Below are 23,332 nucleotides of genomic sequence, written 5' to 3'. Positions count from 1 at the left end.
AAGAAGAAGAAAAAGAAATAAGAACAAGTTCATAGAAATAATCATGGAATATAAATACAAATTATCAATTATCTCTTTACATTTCATAACCTTTTCTCATTCTAGTGTGTTTCTAACCAATAATAAAATTTTCCCCGCATTTTAAAGTAAATTGTGTTTTTTTTCTCTTTCATTTCTAAAGTCAATCTATCCATTTCTGCACATTCAAATATTTTTGTTATTATAGCCTGGTCTGATGATAAATTGGGCAAATATTATTCTTGTGGCTGTCAGCACATGCAATATTAAATACTCATTCTTTTTTCCATAATTCAAACCTAATATTCCTAACAAACAGAGTTCTGGTTTAAATTCTATCTGTATTTTAATCATCTCTTCTAGCCACACATGGCTCTTAAACCAAAACTTTTTAGCATTAGGACATATCCACCAGAGATGGTAATAAGTGCCTGGTTGTTGTTTACATTTCCAGCACATGTTTGATACATTTTTAAACATTTTCTTTAATCTAACTGGTGTCATGTGCCATCTATAAAACATTTTATATAAGTTTTCCTTATGTGCAGCTACTTTAGTAAATTTAATATTTCGGTCCCATAGTTTTTGCCAATTTTCTAAACCTATAGAATAACTAAAATTCTTTGCCCACATTATCATTGTTTCTTTCACTTGTTCTTCCATCTTCCAGTGGGGGAGGATAATGGCCCTGGGAGGGACTGGGAGCAGGAACGGATTGACAGCCGCCCTCCGAGCGCTTGCACACGCTCAAAAAGAGCACTTGAGGATCGTAAAACAACCAGTAGAGTCAAAGACGGTTTGCCTGATGCAGAACAACTCGGCTGCGATGACGCGCTCAAGGAGCCAGGCGCAGAGGCAGGAGGCTATATGAGCTGCCTTCCTAATTTCCTCCTATTCTAACTCTGATGACACCGGCAGTTTTTTGGCCAGACAAAAGCTTAGTGAATCTTCTTAACCACAGGCTTGTTTATATTAAACAGGCTGATTTATTGTAAATTTTAGTGGGGAGGCCTAGAGATGCCTACAACAGGCAAACCTGGGCCTGCACTAGGCCTCCAAGAGTTCTCCCCAACTCTGAGGTAGCCAGTGTTCTATATAGTGACTGACACATAAAATTAATGGCTGCATCAGAAAGATCAGAGTAGTTAACAGCTGTTGCAACGTGCAGCCATAATTGCAAGGCCCATGACAGTTATATCTTGAGGACCTTTTCTATGCTAGCTGAGGAATTCTGCGGCTCAAAATCTGGAGGAAACCAAGGTAGAAACCTGAAACACCACATGTGGGAATTATATAATCAATATACAAAACTACCACCCAGAAGCCTTTTTGAAGAAATCCATAACTTCAACAAAAGGAAATATCCAGAAGCTGCTGCTCCTAAGCAGAAATTGGCAGTTAGCCCTTTTCCATTTTCCTTTTCTCTCCACCTACAAGTCTAGTCCTGAGACATGTTTGAGTAAACAGATTCAGATCACAATTCAAATAGTCAATTTCTTAACTACGTTTTCAATGGGAGATCAAAAAGGAATATCAAGCCTTTTCTAAATGCTTCAACTTTTGCCGCATGTGGATTTCCTTGTGTGCAATAAGGGATGATTTATGAGTGAAGAAACGTCCACAGACTGGACATTTGAAAGATTTCTCCCAGCATGAGTCCTCTGGTGTTTCACCAGGTTGCACTTCTGACTGAAACTTTTTCCACAATCATGACATTCAAAGTGTTTCTCCCCTGTGTGAGTCATCTGGTGTTTCACAAGGCTGGATTTCTGACTGAATCTTTTCCGACAATCAGGACATTCAAAGTGTTTCTCCCCTGTGTGAATCCTCCGGTGTGTCACAAGGCTGGATTTGTGACTGAAACCTTTCCCACATTCAGGACATTCAAAGGGTTTCTCTCCTGTGTGACTCCTCTGGTGTGTCACCAGACTGGATTTGTGATTAAAACTTTTACCACAGATAGGACATTCAAAAGGTTTCTCTTCTGTGTGAATCCTCTGGTGTGTCACAAGACTGGAATTGTCACTGAAACGTTTTCCACAATCAGGACATTCAAAGGGTTTCTCTCCTGTGTGAGTCCTCTGGTGTATCACCAGGCGAGAATTCCCACTAAAACCTTTCCCACAGATAGGACATTCAAAATTTTTCTCTCCTGTGTGAGTCCTCTGGTGTGTCACCAGGCTGGATTTGTGATTGAAACTTTTTCCACAATCAGGACATTCAAAGGGTTTCTTTCCTGTGTGAATCCTCTGGTGTTTCACAAGGCTGGAATTCTGACTGAAACTTTTCCCACATTCAGGACATTCAAAGGGTTTCTCTCCTGTGTGAGTCCTCTGGTGTTTCACAAGTCTGGAATTCTCATTGAAACTTTTCCCACAATCAGGACATTGAAAGGGCTTATCTGGTTTGTGAGTCCTCTGGTGTCTCACAAGGCTGCAATTGTGACTGAAACGTTTCCCACAATCAGGACACTGAAAGGGCTTCTCTGTTTTGTGAGTCCTCTGGTGTGTCACCAGGCTGAATTTGTGATTGAAACTTTTCCCACAATCAGGACATTCAAAAAGTTTCTCTGCTGTGTGAGTCCTCTGGTGTATCACAAGGTTGGACTTGTGACTGAAACTTTTCCCACATTCAGGACATTCAAAGGGTTTCTCTCCTGTGTGAGTCCTCTGGTGTATCACCAGGTTGGAATTGATAGTGAAACTTTTCCCACAGATAGGACATTCAAAGGGTTTCTCTCCTGTGTGAGTCCTCTGGTGTTTCACAAGGCTGGAATTCTCACTAAAACCTTTCCCACAATCAGGACATTCAAAGGGTTTCTCTCCTGTGTGAGTCCTCTGGTGTGTCACCAGGTGAGAATTCCCACTGAAAACTTTTCCACAGATAGGACATTGAAAATATTTCTCTCCTGTGTGAGTCTTCTGGTGTGTCACCAGGCTGGATTTGTGACTGAAACTTTTCCCACAATCAGGACATTCAAAGGGTTTCTCTCCTGTGTGAATCCTCTGGTGTTTCACAAGGCTGGAATCCTGACTGAAACTTTTCCCACATTCAGGACATTCAAAGGATTTCTCTCCTGTGTGAGTCCTCTGGTGTTTCACAAGGCTGGAATTCTCATTGAAACTTTTCCCACAATCAGGACATTGAAAGGGCTTCTCTGCTTTGTGAGTCCTCTGGTGTCTCACAAGGCTGCAATTGTGACTGAAATGTTTCCCACAATCAGGACATCGAAAGGGCTTCTCTGTTTTATGAGTCCTCTGGTGTGTCACCAGGTTGGACTTGTGACTGAAACTTTTCCCACATTCAGGACATTCAAAGGGTTTCTTTCCTTTGTGAGTCTTATGGTGTGTCACCAGGCTGAATTTGTGATTGAAACTTTTCCCACAATCACGACATTCAAAGTGTTTGTCTCCTGTGCAAGTCCTATGGTGTTTCATGACATGTGAATTTCTAATGAAACTTTCACACAATCAGTACAGTCATAGGTTTTCTCCCTGCTGGGAATCCTCTGGTGTATCACCACGTTGCCATGCTCACTAAAGCATTTACTGCACTAGGAGTGCTTTTATGGCTTTTCTCTTGTGTGGGTCCTTCCATGAACCACAAGGGAGCTGTTCTGACTAAAGGTTTTGCCAGAATCAGATGGTTTGTATGGCTTTCCTGCTCTGTGGCTCCTCTTGTGCATAATCAGTTGTGATTTGCAATCTGTGCTTTTCCAACAAGAGACACAAGTACGGAGTTTTTCCACAACTGATATTCTTGAGGAAGTCAAAAATATGGACAATCCCTTGTTTAGTGGTGCTTTCATTCAATCCGTTTTCTTCCTCACAGGGCGAGGCCTCTCTGCTCTATGTGACTTTCCTACTCACCTTTCCCTCCAACTGACTTCCAGATATTTCCCTCTTCTACTGAATGAAAAATAATCTCCTTCACTTTTCATGTAAGGTATCCTTGAATTCTGAATAATCTACTTATTCCAGTTTGAAATCTTTCTTGATTTTCTCTCTTTTTTTTCTAAGAGCTGCTGGAGGAGAAGGAAAGTTGTGTGGTTTTCTGAAGGAAGTGGAAAATATTTTGATTTCTGGCTCCGTTTGCTTTCCTTTTCAATGTTGCTTGTTATTCTTAGCTGTCTAGAGGGTTCTTCTTCACATCCTCTTTTCTATAAGATTTAAGGAAAAGTGTAACTTTAATTTTTATAAAATGGAGAGAGGTGTGAAAAAAGGAAAAAGTATACATTACAATGAAAAAGCAAACATGCCACAATGATAGCATAATCTCTTACATCGTTTATTATTCATCTGATACATGGAAGACTACCACATTCATGTTCAAATATCCATTCAATCAAATTCAGTTGCTGATTTGGGCAAAATTTCTTGTTGACTTCGGTCAATCACAAATCCTTAGCAATACAAAGGGTTATCATCAAATACATCTGGAAGTGATGGGCATAGATTATATGATTCCAGATATATGCATACAGAGAGAAATACAGATACATGCTCCTACAAAAGTATATATGGAAAAAATCTATCAAGCCTGGAAATATGTCCCAAAATAGTTTACAGTCAAAGCTTTTGAGCTAATTTTTGAGATGTGGCGGCTTTAACTGATGGATAACAGAACAATAGAGTTGGAAGGGACCTTGAAGGAAGAACGAAGAATTATAATGGTGGAAATGACGATGGATTAAAAAAGATATTGATAGTAGCAATATAAGCACCAAAGAATAAACACTATTTTGATATTCTATTTTGATATTCCATATCAAAATAGTTGTTTAGTAGGAGGCTTTAACGCAACTGTGAATGAAAAATTAGATTACAAAGTAGTAAAATAGGGAAAAAAGGAAGAAAGCGATTACCTAAAGGTTTTGTTAAAATGGCAGAAGAATTCTGCGTATAGAATGCTTGGAGAGAAATGAACCCCAAAAAGACTCAGTATACATTTTATTCAAATAGACACAAATCATGGTCTAGAATTGATATGATATGGATGTCCCCCAAATTAAGAACTAATATACATGACGTTGAGATAGAACCCAATATTTGGGCTGACCATAATCCAATAAAGCTGAGTTGGACAGGAGTAAAGAAGAAATCAAGGTGGACATGGAATCAACTCTTATTAAAAGAGAAAGAATTTCAGAAATAGCAATAAAGGAAATGGAATTCTTTTTCAAAGAAAATAAAAAAGAAGACACTTCACTCCAGTACATATGGGATACAGCCAAAGCATACTTCAGAGGATTAGCTATAACAGTGGTTCTCAACCTTCCTAATGCCGCGACCCTTTAATACAGTTCTTCATGTTGTGGTGACCCCCAACCCCCCATCCAGCTGGCCGGAAGGGTATCAAAAACTTGACCCCCCCCCCCAAAAAGGAAAAAAACGGGAAAGTATAGGTAGTCCTCGACTTACAACAATTCGCTTAGTGACTGTTAGAAGTTACAACAGCACTGGAAAAGCAAATTAATGATCATTTTTCACACCTACGATTGTTGCAGCATCTCCAGGGTCATGTGATTTACATTCGGATGCTTGACAACTGATTCATACTTATGACATTCACAGTGTCCCAGGGTCAGGTGATCAATGGCCAGGGGGCATGGCCAGCTGATCACTCAGGTTGCAGAGTGCCCGTGGGGGGGAATCTGTGGGTCTCTGGGATGGGACTGGGGTGGGTGCCTGCCATCCTTCCCTCCCCTTGTCTCTTCCTTCTTTTCTTCCTTTCCTTCACCTCCCTTAGTCTCTTCCTCCTTCCATCCCTCTCTCACATTGTCCCTTCCTTCCTTCCTTCCTTCCCTTCACTTCCTGCTTAGTCTCTTCCTCCTTCCTCTCCCATTGTCCCTTCCTTCCTTCCTTCCTTCCCTTCCCTTCCCTTAGTCTCTTCCTCCTTCCCTCCCTCTCTCCCATTGTCCCTTCCTTGCTTCTTTTCCTTCCCCTCCCTCTTAGTCTCTTCCTCCTTCTCTCCCTCTCTCTCTCTCGTCCCTTCCTTCCTTCCTTCCTTCCTTCCTTCCTTCCTTCCTTCCTTCCTTTCCTCTTTGTCCCGCCCTCCCTTCCATTGTTCCTTCCTTCCTTCCCTCTCTCATTATTCCTTACTTCCTTGCCTCTTCGTTCCTTCCTTCCTCTCCCCCCCCCGTGCCCAGGAAGGGACAAGGGGAGGGGGATAGGCTGCCAGCGTGGCTGGGGGCTTTGCTGCCGGCAAACCTGCCTGTGCACAGGCAGAGACAGGAAAGCTCCGCCCAGCTCACTTGCTCAGCTTCGCGGAAAGACGAAGGATCAGCGCCAGGCTACAGCTGATTTGCGCTTCTGCTAAATTAGCAAATGGCTTGTTTTCTATCAAAACTCAAGCAAGTTTGCAGGGCAGGAGCCAAGGAGAGTAGCTACAGCTGCAGAAGCGTGGATCAGCTGTAAAGGCTCGCCCCAATCCTAGACAAGAGGGAAGGAAGGATGGATTGAAGGGACAAGGGGAAAGAGGGAGGAAAGGAGGGACAAAGAGGGAGGCGAAGGAAAGGAAGGAAGGGACAATGGAAGAGGGAGGGAAGGAGGAAGAGACCAAGAGGGAGGGAAGGAAAGGAAGTTCCAGCCAGGAGAGGCTTGCCAGCCCAGCTGCCGAGAAACAGAAGAGCATAAAGCCAAGGAGAAGAAGGATGCAGTTTCCTCCCAAAGGGGGCTCCTTTTCTCCACCCCTTCCCTGGTTTTGTGGGGAATTTCTCATCACCAATGCTGACAGGTGCTGCTTCGAGCCTGCCACGAGCTTTCTCGCCTCCTTTGCTTCTCCCCCCCCCCGCCGCTTTCATGAGGATTGTGGTGCCCTTGGGAAGCCAATCAAAGCTTAGGAGAGGAAGAGCAGTCCCTTCCTCCTTCCCTCCCTCTCTCCCTGTCAAGCCCGGGCGGGCTCAACATGAACAGGCAGGAGACGAGGACGGGCGGGGTGGCAAAGGAGACCTGCAGCTGTCACCAGACCTCCCGGCTGCCAAGCGCAAGTTCAGGGGTTGCCAGCTGACGGGCACAAGAGTTGGGTGCTGCGGGGCTTCCGCTTCACTGACCTGCGAGCATGAGAAAATTCGGTTGCTGCACAATGAGGGAGGGGCCTTACTCTGCGCCTGCGCTCTTCATGCACCCCCTGCAGGGCACATTTGGTAGAGTTCGTGCAGACTGCCACCAAGCAGCATATTTTCCAGAAACAAGTGAGGTGGATCAGAAGAGGGGGATGGAGAGAAGGCGTTTGACAAGCCCTGCCTAAGACCATCGGAAATATGTTTCTTCCGATGGTCTTAGGCAACCCCTGTGAAAGGGTCGTGCGACCCCCAAAAGGGTCGCGACCCAAAGGTTGAGAACCGCTGAGCTATAACTTATACGGCTGAAAAAAATAACAAGAAAAAGCCATAGTATACAACGCTAAGGGAAGAGTTTAAAAAATTGGAGCTAGAACTTCAAAAAGATCCAGAAAAAATCTCTTAAAAGACAAATGGAGATAATTAAACATAAACTAAACCTAATAGAGTCAGAAGAATTTGCTCAACAAATGAAAAGAGCAAAAGAATTTTTTTTTTGAAAATGCAAATAAACCGGGAAGATGGCTGGCTTATAAATTGAAAAAGGGAGAAAAAGTTGATAAACAAATTGCCATATGAGAAGGGAGATGTGTAACTCCAAAATGAGGCAATGAGAAAGTAGTTAAAGAATATTATGAAAAACGATAGACAATAAAAATGATAAAACTCCAGGATAGGGATGGGCTACCTGCAGAGTTCTATAAATGCTTTCGAGATATATTAAGCTCTCCAATGAAGGAAGCTTGTAATGACATACTATTAGAGGCTAAATTACCAAATACATTGATGGAAGTAAATATTACCTTAATACCAAAAGAGGACTCAGATTTATTACAGATAAAAATATTATAGACCGATATCACTATTGAATGTGAATTACAAAATTTTTGCTTCAATAATAGCAGAGAGATTGAAAAGATTTTTGATTGAATTTATTCATCCAGATCAAAATGGATTTTTACCAAAAAGACAATAAAAACACAACTTAAGGATTATTTTAGATACAATATTAGAATACTATGAAATGCATTCAGGAAAACACATGGCACTAATTTTTTTAGATGTTCAAAAAGCCTTTGATAATGTAAGCTGGCAATTTATGACACAACAATTAAACTGCATGGATTTTGGAAAAAAGTTTATAAATGTAATTAAGACAATATATCATAAACAAACAGTAAAATAGTAATTGTAAATGGGGACTAAGAGAGAATTTTAACATAAAGAAAGGCACAAGACAAGGATATCCATTATCCCCATTGCTATTTATATTGACATTGGAAGTTTTGAAAAGGAACATCAGACAAGACCCAGAAATTAAAGGAATCGAGTTAATGGAGTTATAGCTAAAAACATTACATCTAAGCAAACTGAATAATCATGGTGGCCTCAGTTGCAAATGCAATCGAGCTATGATAAAGATGCGAAAATGTATGGTTTTTATAAAGGACAATGTTTGATCAGATATTGTTAACTTCTGATAAAGAACTGATTAAGAAACTATATAACTTTCTATTAAATTCAAAAATGGGGATGAACAAGTGAAAGAAACAATGATACAGTGGGGAAAAAAACTTTGGATATAATATAGAATTAGAGAAATGGCAAAATCTTTGGGAAAGAAATTGTAAAGTGACCGTGGCAACTTCTTATAAAGAAAACTGATATAAAATGTTCTATAGATGGCATTTACCACCTGCGAGATTAGCAAAAATGTTTAAAAATATGTGCAGTAAATGTTGGAAATGTAATCAAACACCTGGCCTATATTACCATGTGTGGTGGCCTTGTGTTAAAGAAAAAAAAATGGGCCAAAAGACACACTTGGTTAGAAAAGATGTTAGGGAAACATGTAGATTTTAAACCTGCACTCTTTTTATTAGGTATAATCAGTGCTTTTTTTCTAAAAAAAAAAAAAAAAAAGTGCCGGAACTCACACACGTCATACAATCCGCCTTGCCTACTCTATAAGGTTCTATCCAAAAAAGGTGCCAGAACTCCGTCCTGGGCGTTCTATGAGAAAAAAGCCCTGGGTATAGTATCAGAAAAATGTAATAAGCAGTGTATATTTAACATTGCATGTATTAACAGCAGCAGGGATTGTATTTGCTCAGCACTGGAAGAATGAAGAAACACCACTAGACAAAGCGATAATCAAGAAGATATTGGACTGTGCTGAAATGGAGAGACTTATATTGAGGATCAAAGAGAAATACAGAATATTTTCAAATATGGAATTTATTTCATCAATATCTCAGGGGCTGCCAGAAAGAAGAGGGAGTCAAACTATTCTCCAAAGCACCTGAGGGCAGGACAAGAAGCAACGGATGGAAACTAATCAAGCAGAGAAGCAACCTAGAACTAAGGAGAAACTTCCTGACAGTTAGAACAATTAACCAATGGAACTACCTGCCTCCAGAAGTGGTGAATGCTCCAACACTGGAAGTTTTTAAGAAAAGACTGGACAGCCATTTGTCCAAAATGGTGTAGGGTTTCCTGCCTGAGCTGGGGTTGGACTCGATGACCTCCAAGGTCCCTTCCAACTATTATGATTAATAATAATATTAATATTATTACTAGTATTACTATTATTATTATTAATGGTTGGAGAAAAGGGGTAGATTCTAAGAATGTAACTTGTATTATTAAGCAAATAAATTGGACCCGACAATACAATGTTTATTGAGCACTAATCAAATAATAAATAGTGATAATAGAAAATTAGTTTTAAAAAATTGTAAAAAAAAAAAAAAGAATAACAAGAGTTGGAAGGGACCTTGGAGGTCTTCTAGTCCAACCCCCTGCTCAGGCAGGAGACCCTATTACTATTCCTGACAAATGGCTGTCCGGTCTCCTCTTAAAAGCCTCCAGTGACGCAGCACTCACAACGTCTGAAGGGAAGCCATTCCCAAAGAATCAACCTTCACTTGAAGGAGACTTTTGAAATCTTCTCATCAGCAGAAAATCGCAGCCCCCAGTTTAACAGCCTGCAGCACCAGTGGACTTAAAAGTTGGGGAGGGAAGGGATTGGCAGCAGCAGCACCTGAGATGCTTCAGACTAGTTGCTTCTCTGCTTAGACTCAGTGGAGGAAACCAAACAGCCCCGCTTGCTCCCGGCTTCTCCTCCGACCTGCCCTCCACTCACCTTCCAGCTGCTGCTTCAATCTGGGAAGAGCACAAAATCCTCCCTACACACCATCTTCCTCCGATTAGTGATCAGGAAGAGGAAGTTCCTTGGCGCTTCCTCTCTCCTCCCCTCCTTTCTAGCAATATAGTTCTCGATGGTTTTAACATCTTTAAAGATGTTAAAAACTTAACTTTAAACTCAAACACAGATGCCGCATTCTGTGTTGTCCACTTGCTAAGCACAGATGTCGCTCGTTTTACCGTGGATAGGAGGTGGAAAAACACGCCCGTCTCATCTGTCTAAGGCGTTTGCAGGATTTCCCCCCTAATTAAAAGCTATCAAGTCGTTTCTGACTTCTAGCAACCGAGCTTTGCAACAGAGCCTAGTGAAATGTGATGCTAGTTAGATTAGTTCCATTGGAACAGTGTTTCCCAAACTTGACAATTTTAAGGCACGTGGCCTTAAAATTGTCAAGTTTGGGAAACACTGCATTAGAAGATTAGCGATGTTCTGAGCCCCAAATATTCATGAGGGTTTTACACAATTATACAATCAACTTTCCTAGGGGTGACTCTCAGGGGAGATCAAAAGCTCTCTACATCTGAAATCTTTATGACTTATTTAATGTGGCTCCCAAGATTTTAGGACATAGCAGGAACATCAGGCCAGATGCTCCAGGGGAACCAACTTCCCTCCTGCTGGCCAGGGCTGCATCCAAGAGCACCCAGCATACCATTCCTGAAGGACAACCTGTGTCTGCTAAATGCCAAATGCCATGTACTTCTGTCAATTTGCTTACACAGAAGTCTCCATTAGGTCACAGAGAGAAAAATATGCAGCAGGGCCTCGAAAATGGGGGGTAAGAAAGAGGGGATGATTGTGAATATATGGTAGAAGAAATATATCTAAAATACATTTTTAAAAAGAAAACAAAAGGGAAGAATAGAATATCCCAGAAAAGCACACAGCAGACTGATCACCAGGCTAACCTTTTTAGAGGGACACCCTGCACTGCCGTTTTTAATGTACATCTCTTAGGTTTTGGATGGGGATAGTGGCCATTTCAGCTATTGGATCTGAGCTCTGTTGCATGGAGGAATCTGGAATAAAAGAACCGCAAGGTATATTTTATTGATTCCCTTTTCATTCAGGACTTAAAGATGACATACAAAGAATTTCCTGTGTAGCATGCTGTAATTTATGGCATTTATGTAATTTATGTCCCCCCCCCAGACAGCCTGCCCACCTACCTAAAATGTGATCCACTAGAAAAAAAATTGTAACCAGTCCTCTGAATAGTGTTAGTGAAATGAACAAATGTACAATTCTTTGGTTTCTTCTAAATTCAGGATCATTCATCTGCAGAATTTAAATATTTGTTCATTGCTCCAAATATTGTTTCTCTCTTTACTTGTAGGCATTCCTTGGAAAACCTTAAAAAAAATGATTTTCTTTTAAACGAAAATGATGACATGGTATAATATGTCATGTGTTGCTGTTTTTCCTCTGAGGTTTATTTATTTTTAAGAACTTCTCAGGATATTTGATCCTGGATGGATCGGAGACAATGATTTTGATGACTTACCGTAAATAACAAGCCATTGTAGTTAAATACAACAATAGATGGTTAAGAGAGGGCTTTGATCTTTAACTTTACTGTTGGTTCATCTTTTCAGCACTTTGCCTTTACACACAGTAGATTAAGGTCAAATTGATTCCAACTTGAGGTAGAAATTCACAAATTTTGGGCCTGCTTTGTAAGGGTAGGAAACTAATATTGTTACAATATATTTATCAACATTCAACTGATTTACTATATGTAAATCTGTTTTTTCTTTTGTCTTTTTTAATGCACATTTCTTTTAATGTTTTGCCCATCCTTGTTTTGTTGTTGCAATTTTTTCTTTTTTCTTTTGAGTTTGTATTCTATCTTAATTTGCCTAATATTTTTTCTTTAAAAAGGCCCCTTACCAGAATCAATTTCATGTGGCTGCTCTGTACCAATTTTCTAAGCTGCCTCTAAATCTAGAATCATAGCCTCATAGGGTTGGAAAACACCTCAATGGTCTAATCCAACCCGCTGCTCAAGGCAGGAGCCTTATATAACCCCAGTCAAATGATTGTCCGGTCTATTCTGGAAAACCTCCAATGATGGAACATCCACAATGCCAGAAGGCCAGCTATTCCATTGATCAATTGCACTTACTGACAGATAATTTCTCCTTCTAGATTGGATCTTCCTTTGACAACCTTCCACCCATGAACCTCTTGTTCTGCCTTCTGTTGCCCTAGAGAATAAGTTGATGTCTTCTTCGTGACTCCTCAAGTAGTGGAAGACAGCCATCATGCCCCCCCTGAATCCTTCTCTTCCATGGCCTAGAGGCCTAGACAAAGCTAGCTCTCTGAACTGATTGTCATTTAGCGTCCAGACCATTTATGATCTTTCTTCTTCTCTGCACATTTTCCAGGGCCTCAACATGTGTTGAATCATGGGACCAGAACAGGGTACAGTATTCTAAGTGTAGACTCACCAGCGTGGTGTAAAGTGGTACTATCACTTCTTGTTGTCTTGACACTATACCTCTGTTGATGCCACCTATGACTACATTGGCTTTTGGGAGAGGGGCAGCTGCAGCAGATTCCCTGCTCCTACTTGTCCACTAGAACACCTAGATTCGTCTGTTGAGCCATATATTACATATTCTATTTCTGTTCTTTTTATTTTTCCTACCTAGGTGTAGGACCTTATTTTATTCACCACTGAGCTGCATTTTCTTGGCCCAATACTCAAACTAAATCAGAATATCAGCAAATAGCCTGAGCCTGCAAAGATGAAGTGAGGAAAGCTAAGGCTCAAAATGAACTAAGGCTTGCGACCAAAGTCAAAAATAACAAAAAAAGCTTCTTTCAACATGTAAAAAAAACAAGAAAAAAGTAAAGGAAATGATTGGTCCATTAGTGGGTGAAAGTTGCAAGGTGACAAGCAATAGGGAGAAAGCAGAACTATTTAACTCGTTTTTCGCATCTGTCTTTACACAAAGTGAAAAAACACCAACCTATCAAAAATAGTGTCATAAAAAAGAGAATAGAAACACAAGTTAAGATAGGCAAGAAAATGGTGAGCACCTGTCCAGCTTAGACGAGTTCAAATCACCAGGACCAGATGAATTACATCCCAAGGTTCTCAAGGAACTGGCAGATGTGATCTCAGAACCACTGAACTATATTTTTCAAAGATCCTGGAGCACTGGGGAACTACCGGAGGACTGGAAAAGAGCTGATGTAGTTCTCATCTTCAAAAAAGGAAAAAAAATGGACCCAGGAAATTACAGACCTATCAGCCTGACCTCAATACCTGGGAAGATTTTGGAAAAGATAATCAAACAACAAATCAGCGAACACCTAGAGCAGTGGTACTCAACCTTCCTAATGCTGCAACCCCAACCATGTGGTCGTAAGTCGAGGACTACCTGTATTTCCCTATGGGCAGGGCAGGAGGAGGCACGCACGCTCCGCCTCCTCTCCTGTGGCTGCACGTGGGCCATTGCCCAGCAACCGCCTCGGCCTGGGAGCGCCACGCATGCATGGTGCTGCCCCCTGCACCGGCTGAGGCATAGCTGGCAAGTGGCAGCGACGGTGCAGGCCGACCACTGGCTGGGCCACCAGGTGGCCCAGCCCCCAAGGGAGGTAAGGCACCCACCGGGCCCCACGCGTGGCAGCAACCCTCCCTGTGCCTGCCGCTGCCCTGGTAGCTTTACCTTGGCCACCGCACATTTGGTGCGGCGGCAGGCAGGCCCAGGCACTCCTGGGCGGCCATGGTACATGGCAGCGAGGGCGCAGGCTGACCACCGGCTGGGCCACCAGATGGCCCAGCCCAAGGGAGATAAGCCACCTGCCAGGCCCCACGTGCGCCAGCAACCCTCCCTGCGCCCGTCGGCCTCCCACCTCCCACCCCTGGCTCTCTTTTACTTCATTTAGTAGTTGCTCAGCAGGGAGGGGTGGAAACATCCAGAAAGCTCACCTTAGCTGCAGACAACTTGCAGCACCGTTTGCAGACTGGGACTTTTGGTGGGCTCAGCAGGGCAGAGACAGCCTGGACAATTCCTATTGGCTTTTGAAAGCCAATATAATTAGACTCTATTCAAGAGAGTCTATTCTATTGGCTTTCGAACACCAATAGAATAAGAGGGAGTAGCACAGCTAAGGAAAAGGGGAAAAAAGCGGACTGCTTTGTTTGGCGACCCCTGTGAAATGGTCGTTCGACCCCAAATGGGGTCACGACCCACAGGTTGAGAACCGCTGACCTAGAGGCAAACAAATCATTACTAAAAGCCAACATGGGTTTGTCAAAAACAGATCATGCCAGATAAATCTTATTGCATTCTTTGACCAAGTGACAAAATTAATGGATCAGAGGAATGCTGTGGATATAATTTACTTGGACTTCAGTAAGACATTTGACAAAGTAGATCACAACCTACTACTTGATAAGATAGAAAAATGTAGGTTAGACCGCATCACCACCAGATGGATTCGTAGCTGGCTGACCGGCCATACTCAGCGTGTGGTCCTTAATGGAACCGCATATACATGGAGGGAAGTATGTAGTGGGATGCCCAAGGCCTCTGTTCTGGACCCAGTGCTCTTCAACATCTTCATCAATGATTTGGACGAGGGGATAGATGGGGAACTAGTCAAATTTGCAGACGACACCAAGTTGGCAGGAATAGCCAACACTCCAGATGACAGGCTTAAGATACAGGAGGATCTGGACAGACTTGAACACTGGGCGCTATCTAACAAAATGAAATTCAATGGTAAAAAAGTGAGATTCTACATTTAGGCAAAAAAACCAAATGTACAGGTATAGAATAGGTGGTACCTTGCTCCATATAGTAGTAACTGTGAGAGGGATCTCGGAGTCCTAGTGGACAATTATTTAAATATGAGCCAGAATGTGCTGCAGCTGCCAAAAAAGCCAACACAGTGCTAGACTGTATTAAAACAGAGGGATAGAATCAAGATCACGTGAAGTATTTATACCGCTCTACAATGTCTTGGTAAGGCCACACTTGGAATACTGCATCCAGTTTTGGTCACCACAATGTAAAAAAGATGTTGAGAAAGAGTACATAGAAGAGCAACAAAGATGATTAGAGGACTGGAGGCTAAAACATATAAGGAATGATTGCTGGAATTGGGTATGTCTAGTCTAATGAAGAGACGGACGGATGGGTGGGGGGACATGATAGCAGTGTTCCAATATCTCAGGGGCTGCCACAAAGAAGAGGGAATTGAGCTATTTTCCAAAGCACCTGAAGGCAGGACAAGAAGCAACGGATGGAAACTAATCAAGGAGAGAAGCAAGCTAGAATTAAGGAGAAACGTACTGACAGTTAGAACAATTAACCAGTGGAACAACCTGCCTCCAGAAGTGGTGAATACTCCAACACTGGAAGTTTTTAAGAAGAGACCAGACAGCCATTTGTCCAAAATGGTATAGGGTTACCTGCCTGAGCAGGGCGTTGGACTTGATGACCTCCAAGGTACCTTCCAACTTTACTATCATCATCATCATCATCATTACTACTACTACTATTATTATTATCTTTTATTTATTTATTTATTTATTTATTTATTATTTATGAGACTTATATACCGCTTTTAAGTGCAAGCACTCTCTAAGCAGTGTACACCAGTAAGCAATGTATATGTATATTTACATTGCCCCCAACAATCTGGTCCTCATTTTACCTACCCTGGAAGGATGGAAGGCTGAGTCAACCTTGAGCCGGTGAGATTTGAACCGCTGACCTGCTGAACACAGTCAGCTAAAGTGGCCTGCAGTACTGCACTCTAACTGCTGCGCCACCTCGGCTCTTTTTCATTAAACATGAACCTCAGTCAACTTAACATTCAAATTGGCTGGCATTGATGGTTGACATGGGTTGCGACCAGCATCCTAGGTGTCAATCAGGTATCTCCTTAAAATATTAGATTTTCCAAGTAGCGCACTTTTTTGTAATGTTGCTGACGTTATTGCAGGAAGCTGCAGTTTCTTGATGTATTTTGTAAAGTTTTTTGGATATAGTTCCCAGTGCCCTGATGACAATGGGTACCACTGTTACATGTTTCATCCATAATTGCACAATTTTGATGGCCAGGTCACGATATTTTGTAATTTTTTTTTTTTTTTTTTTTTTTTTTTTTTTTTTTATTAAAAGTTTTATAAATTTTACAAAAAAAACAAGAACAATACAGAACAAAAAACAACATATACAAAAGAAAAAAAAATTAAACAATACATATAAAAAAAACCCCCACCCCACACCCCTCCCAAAAACCCTCCCTTCCCCCCCCCTGAGCTTCCCAGAGCAGAATATAGGCTTAAGAAATAATAAAAAATAAAAAAAAATAAAAATAAATTAAAAACTTTATATTTATATATATAAAAAAGATATCTATAATATATATAAAAATAAAACTTATGAAAAAGCTATATAATATTTTTGTATACCCAATCTAAATTGTATAAATTTTATCCATTTGTCCCAGATAGCAAAAAACTTCTCTTGCGTTTGTTGCTTTAAGAAAGCCGAAATCTTTGCCATTTCTGCCAGATAAGCTACTTTAAAAAACCATTCCTGCAATGTAGGCAAAGATTCCTTCTTCCAATATTGTCCAATTAACAGCCTCGCGGCTGTGATCAAGTTTAACATCAATACAACCTCCTTTGTATCACAATCTGTAACAATACCTAACAAAAATAATTGCGGAGTAAATTTTACCCTCCTTCTAAAAATTCTCTGGATATTCCACCATATTTTGATCCAAAATGCTTTTATCTCTCTACATGACCACCAAATATGATAATAGGAAGGCTCCTTATAACCACATCTCCAACATTTAGGTTGCACGTCAGGGTACATGTAAGACATTTTTTGTGGATCAAGGTGCCATCTATAAAACATTTTATAAAAATTCTCCCTTAGATTCTGTGCTTGAGTAAATTTGAGATTTCTCACCCAAATAGTTTCCCAGGTGTCCAATGAAACTGGCTCACCAAAGTTCTGCGCCCATCTAATCATACAATCTTTAATTAGTTCCGTTTCTGAGTCCAATTCAACTAAAACCCCATAAATTCTCTTCATGTGGGTTTGTCTTTGATCCTTCAGTTGCTTAATAAGATTTTCATCTTCTCTAAGAAAACCCACCTTGCAATCCATCTTCCATCTATATAGTAGTTGCCTATATTGGAACCAAGAATAAGTAAAATTTTCTTGTGCTAATTCTTCCCGTGATTTTAATTGCCAGTTTTGTCCATCCCATTTAAGTAACTGTCTATAAGACACAATATCCATTTTAACCCCTCTTTTTATTCCTTCTATCGCATGCCAAGGTATAGCCCATAATGGTACTTTAAAATCACTTTTATAATATTTTCTCCAAATCCTAAGTAAAGAAATTCTTAAAATATGAGATTTAAAAGCCCAATCTATTTTTGTATTAAATATTAAATAGGCATGCCACCCATAAAGTAAATCCCATCCCTCTAGATAAAGTATCTCAGAGTTTGTCAAATTTACCCAGTCACTAATTAATGTTAAAACCACCGCATCATAATATAATTTCAAATTTGGTACCTTGAGTCCGCCCCTCTCACGGAAGTCTTGCATAAATTTGAACTTAACCCTTGGTTTTTTCCCTGCCCAAATAAATTTATTGAGACCCTTCTGCCACTCATTTAAATTAATCTCATTTTTCAAAATTGGTAACATTTGAAACAAAAAAAAAAACTTGGGTAGAATATTCATTTTTATCACTGCAATTCTTCCCATGAGGGATAATTGCAGCTTTTCCCAATTCTTCAAGTCTTTCTGTACCCCGACCCACAACCTTTCATAATTATTTTTAAATAGTTTTGCATTAGAAACAGACAGCATCACCCCCAAATATTTTAACTTATTAACAATCTCAAAACCCGTCGAGTTAACCAAAATCTGCTTCTCCTGACTCGACAAATTTTTAGGTAAAATTTTAGTCTTATTTACATTAATCTTAAAACCCGCGACCAAACCATAATGGTGAATCAACTGTAATAAGTTTACTACAGAATAATCAGGTTGCGACAAAGTAACAACCAAGTCATCCGCAAAAGCTCTCAACTTATATTCTTTTTTAGTAACATATATTCCTTTAATTTCCTGAGACTCTCGAATTTTAATCAATAATATTTCCAATGTTAAAACAAACAACAATGGCGATAAAGGACACCCCTGTCTAGTACCTTTCTCTATTGTGAAAACCTCCGACAAACCTCCATTAACAATAAGTTGTGCTGTTTGTTTTTGATATATTACCTTAAGGGCTTGTTATATGTTTTCACCAAAATTCATTTCTTCCATTACTCTTAGCATAAAATGCCAATTCAGTTGGTCAAATGCTTTTTCAGCATCTAAAAATATGAGCCCTGCAGGACCTTGGTTGTTCTTATCTAAGTATTCTAATAAATTAATAATTTGTCTAACATTGTTTTTCATATACCTTCCTGTTATAAACCCTGATTGATCTTTATGCACAAGATGATGCACCACCCTCATAAGACTATTTACCAAAATTTTTACAAATATCTTATAATCCACGTTTAAAAGAGATATAGGCCTATAGTTTTTTGGTAAAGTAAGATCTTGATCCTCCTTTGGAATCAATGATATAAAAGCACTACGCCATGAAGGAGGAATCTCTAAACCCTGTAAGATACCATTAAAAAGATCACTTAATGGTTGGATCATCTCCTACATTAAAGCTTTATAATAAACAGCTGTTAACCCATCCGTACCCGGTGCTTTCCCTAATTTCAATTGTTGAATTGCTGAGGCGATTTCCTCCTTAGTAATTAAAACATTAATTTCATATTTCTGATCCTCAGTCAGTTTAGGAAAACTTGCCTCAGCTAAATATTTATTTATATCTAACAGTTGTACAGTAGTAGATTTGTATAGGTTTTGATAATAATCCAAAAAAGATTTTTTAATTAATTCCTTCTGAGAAACTAGTTTACCCTTATAATTTATTTTCTCTATTATTCTCAGTCTCTGGTTCTTTCTTAATTGATAAGCCAACCATCTCCCCGGCTTATTAGCATTACAAAATGTATTTTGTTTCATAAATAATAAATTGGTTGCAGCTTGATCTGCTATCAACATATTAAATTGTGACCTTAATAACTTTACAGATTCTTTAGTACTTTCATCAGAAGGAGTTAGAATCAAAGCCCTTTCTTTTAGTTTAATTTCATCTTCAAGTTCTCTACGTTTCTGAATCTGATTTCGCTTATAAAAATTATTCATTTTTATCAAAACAACGCGCATAAATGCTTTACCTGCATCCCATACCATTGACATTGAAGTCCCCTTGTACATATTCAAAGCAAAATAGTCCTTTAAACACTCCTTTAGTTTTTGAACATTCTTCTCTTGTCTAAACAACTTTTCATTAACTCTCCAGGATCTTCTTTCCTCTTTCTCTTGAATCAACTCCATCCAAACTGGACTATGATCCGTCAGTGATCTAGGAAAAATCTTTACATTCTTTACTTTATTATACAAATCCGTGGTAATCAAGAAAAAGTCAAGTCTTGAAAAAGATTGGTGTCTGTCAGAAAAAAAAGTAAAGTCTCTCTCCTCTTGATTACGTTCCCGCCAATAGTCCCTTAATTCCCAGTCTTCTTTCATATCAAAAAAGGCTTTAGGTAGCCTTGCTTGTTTAAGAAAAGGAGAGGAACCTTTCTTATCCCTTTGTGTATCTAAGACACCATTCCAATCACCCATTAATACCAACGATCTATAATCAAGCAAAGTTATTTTTTGGTGTAACTGTTTATAAAATTGTTCCTGTTGTTGATTTGGAGCATAAAGTCCAACTATAAGTACTTTCTTACCATAAATACCAAGTTCAATCATCACATATCTCCCCTGGGGATCTGATTCTACCAGACAAGCTGGCAGTTTTTGTTTGACATATATAACAACTCCCCCTTTCTTCCCAGGTGCAGGAGATATAAAATGAGATCCCAAACGAGCATTAACTAAATATTTCTGATCTTTAAGTAGAATATGAGTTTCCTGTAAACAAATAACATCATTGGTATGTTGTTTCAAATAATAAAAGATTTTTTTCCGTTTCTGAGGAGAAGTCAATCCATTAACATTCCAGGTCAAAAACTTTGCCATCTCCCTTGGCACGCAGCCTGGAGAAGACACCATCAAACTCTGACAGAGCTGCGTGTGTTGCATAACTCTTGGGTCTTGCTCCTCCCACCGGCGGTGATGCACTTCCAGGAGAATTCTCTTTGGGCTCTTTTTTACGTTGCTCTTTCTCTTTACGCTTATAAGCTGCACGAGTCATCCTCTGCTCTTTAGCCTCCATTTGGCGTTGCTTTGCCACTTCTATCATCCCTGCGGAAACCAAATCTAGGGCCTCAGATTGCTGCTCAGGTTCCTTAGCACTCAAAGATTTCCGACCAGATGAAGTTGAGCCTGCACTCAGGACCGAAGTATAGAAATCTCTAGCTTTGTAAACTGTGTTCAATCTGTAACGTGTCCCAGCATGGCTCAAAACGATACCCATCGGAATTTCCCATCTGAATGGCATCGATCTAGCTTTAAGCTCATTGGTTAAAAAAGCAAAATCTTTCCTACTTCTTAAGATTTTAGATGGGATTTCCTTTAGAATGATGACATCTTGGGCGGCACTCTGAAATCTTTTGTTGTAAAAAGCTTGTATAATCTCATTCCGCAGGGACTTCTTTGTAAAGTAAATCACCACATCTCTGGGCAAATTCTTCTGCTTAGCATTCCAGGAGTTGAGTCTATAAATTTTTTCTACTTCTCTCTGTAATTCTCCTTTATCCATATCCAAAGCCAGCGCCAGATCACTAAGAACCACCTCCATCAAATCTTGATTCATATCTTCCTTGAGGCCTCGAATCCTCAGAGCATACTCCATTTGTCTGTATTGAAACATCAAAATATCTTCTTGTGAGGAGTCCACCTTCCTTTCCACGTCTTGAATTGTGTCATCTAAAGAGTCAACTTTGTCTTCCACTTCCTCAAGCCTTGCATCGAGCTTAACCACCACAGTAGCCAAACCTGAAACAGCTGCCAGTATATCTTGTCGTAATTCATTATTATTTTCTTGCAATTTAGACTTTATCCCCGTTATCTCTTCTTTGAGATCAGATTAAATTTCTGATTTAATCTGTGAAACAAATTGAGTCATTTCCTCTCTCATTTGAACTACAATCTCTCCCATTATGCCTCTAACCTCTTGCACTGAAAGTCCAGGTAGAGGAGGGGAGGGTGGTGGCTGAGCCGGTGGTGCATGTTTAGATTGTTGTTGTAGCTGTGCAGGGGAAGTTATAGGAGAAGAAATAACCTTGGGTACTGAGGAAGGCTGCTGCCTCTTTGAAGCCATTTTAAAAAGCACAATTGTCACTTCCCTTTCCCCTCCAGCCAATAAGGGAGGAGGAAAAAAAGAAAAAAAGAATTTTTAAAAAGAGACAAACTATAATCATTAAAAGTCCAGAATAAATCCCAAGAATAAGTACTAAAAGAACAAACAATTCAAAAAAAAAATTCTAAGCCAAAAGCAAAAGCAAAAGCAAAAAACAATCCTTAAAAAGGGAAAGTAAAACAAAAGAGAAAGGACAAAAAAAACTCCGACACTTTCAAAACGCCATCTTAAGTCCTTTCACTAATATAACAAAGAAAAGGAGGAAAAATAGTAAAAATCAAAAGATAAAAAAAAATAAACACCTAAAATATAACAAACAATCCTTTAAACTGCTCCGTCCGTTTAAAAATTACTCACCAAAATGCTGTAAACACGGAGATAGAAGCGGCGGTTTCTTTTGCTTCCAAGGAAGCAAAAACAGCTGGGATGCGGAGATCAGCAAGAGCTCCGAGGGAACACTCCTTTCACCCCCTCTAGAAATAAATCCAGAGGGGGTTCAGGGGTTCTACCTCTACTCCTGCGTTCTCTATCCCTTCCCTTTGCCCGGGAAGGGATTTCCGAGCCGCGGGCCAGCTGATGCGCGCTGCGCTCCGCGGCTCTGACACTTCCCCAGCTGGACGGCTAAAAGCTAGCCGCCATCGCCGTCGCCTCCCACCGGAAGCAATCGATATTTTGTAATTTTTTACAGTTCTTTTTCTTTGACTCTGGCATCTCCTGGTACAGCAATATCAATCAGCTGTACACTTCGGTTCTCTACAACTGTGATATCCGGCGTAGTTTGTTCCAAATGGCGATCTGTCTGTATTCGAAAGTCCCACAAGATCTTCATCCTCTTATTCTCAACAACATTTTTCACCCTATGTTCCCACGACTTTTCAGACACAGGCAAGTCATATTTTTTACACAACGCCCAGTGGATTAATTTAGCAACTCGGTCAAGTCTAGATTTGCAATTAGTTTGCGCGATTTTGCTGCACTCACAAATTAGGTGTGAAACAGTTTCAACTTTGTCATTTCAAAGTTGGCAATTTGGATTGTCAGTGGATTTTTGTATCTTCGCTTTCATGGCATTAGTTTGTAGTGTTTGTTCTTGAGCAGCCAGTATTAAGCCTTCTATTTCTTTCTTGATGGTTCCCATCTTAAGCCATGCCCATATCAAGTTGTTATCACATTTTCCTTCAATGCTTTTCAAATGCTGTCCATGCACAGCTTTGGTTTTCCATCTATTTAATCTGTCATTCAGCTGTTTTTCCTTATATTCTGCCTTTGTTTCTGTTATTTTTATAGTCCTGTTTTCACAGCCTGCAGCAGTTTTTCTGTACTTTGATTCACATAGTCATTCAAACTTCGTTTTTCTTCTTCTACAGCAGTGGTTCTCAACCTTTTTAATGCCACAACCCCCAACTGGTTGTAAGTCGAGGACTACTCAACTGGTGCAGCACCGTTTGCAGAATGGGACTTTTGGCGGGCTCAGCAGGGCAGAGACAGCCTGGACAATTCCTATTGGCTTTTGAAAGCCAATAGAATTAGACTCTATTCAAGAGAGTCTATTCTATTGGCTTTCAAAAGCCAATAGAATAAAAGGGAGTAGCACAGCTAAGAAAAAGGGGGAA

At 40.2% G+C, this 23,332-nt stretch overlaps 1 protein-coding gene across 2 annotated transcripts; it reads right to left on the bottom strand.

Annotated features, from left to right (window-relative positions):
* Positions 1 to 259: 259 nt before the first annotated feature.
* Positions 260 to 10,304, bottom strand: LOC120303339 (zinc finger protein 883-like). 2 transcript variants are annotated; one of them, XM_039332796.1, is made up of 3 exons: positions 10,224 to 10,304; positions 2,975 to 4,177; positions 260 to 2,890 (listed from the first exon to the last, which is right to left on the bottom strand). In XM_039332796.1, the coding sequence occupies exons 2-3, from the start codon at positions 3,453 to 3,455 to the stop codon at positions 1,572 to 1,574; spliced, it is 1,800 nt and encodes a 599-aa protein (XP_039188730.1). In that variant the 5' UTR covers positions 3,456 to 4,177; positions 10,224 to 10,304; the 3' UTR covers positions 260 to 1,571. The 2 variants fall into 2 exon arrangements, with proteins under 2 accessions (XP_039188730.1, XP_039188729.1); XM_039332795.1 differs by having other exon boundaries at positions 260 to 4,177.
* Positions 10,305 to 23,332: the final 13,028 nt, after the last annotated feature.

The sequence above is a fragment of the Crotalus tigris genome, unplaced genomic scaffold (genome assembly GCF_016545835.1).
Source record: "Crotalus tigris isolate CLP2741 ecotype Arizona unplaced genomic scaffold, ASM1654583v1 scf7180000024464.508515016:1373766, whole genome shotgun sequence".
In the NCBI taxonomy this organism is placed as follows: domain Eukaryota; kingdom Metazoa; phylum Chordata; class Lepidosauria; order Squamata; family Viperidae; genus Crotalus; species Crotalus tigris.
Note: the sequence above shows the minus strand (reverse complement) of the source record. Positions and strands in the feature narration are given on the sequence as shown.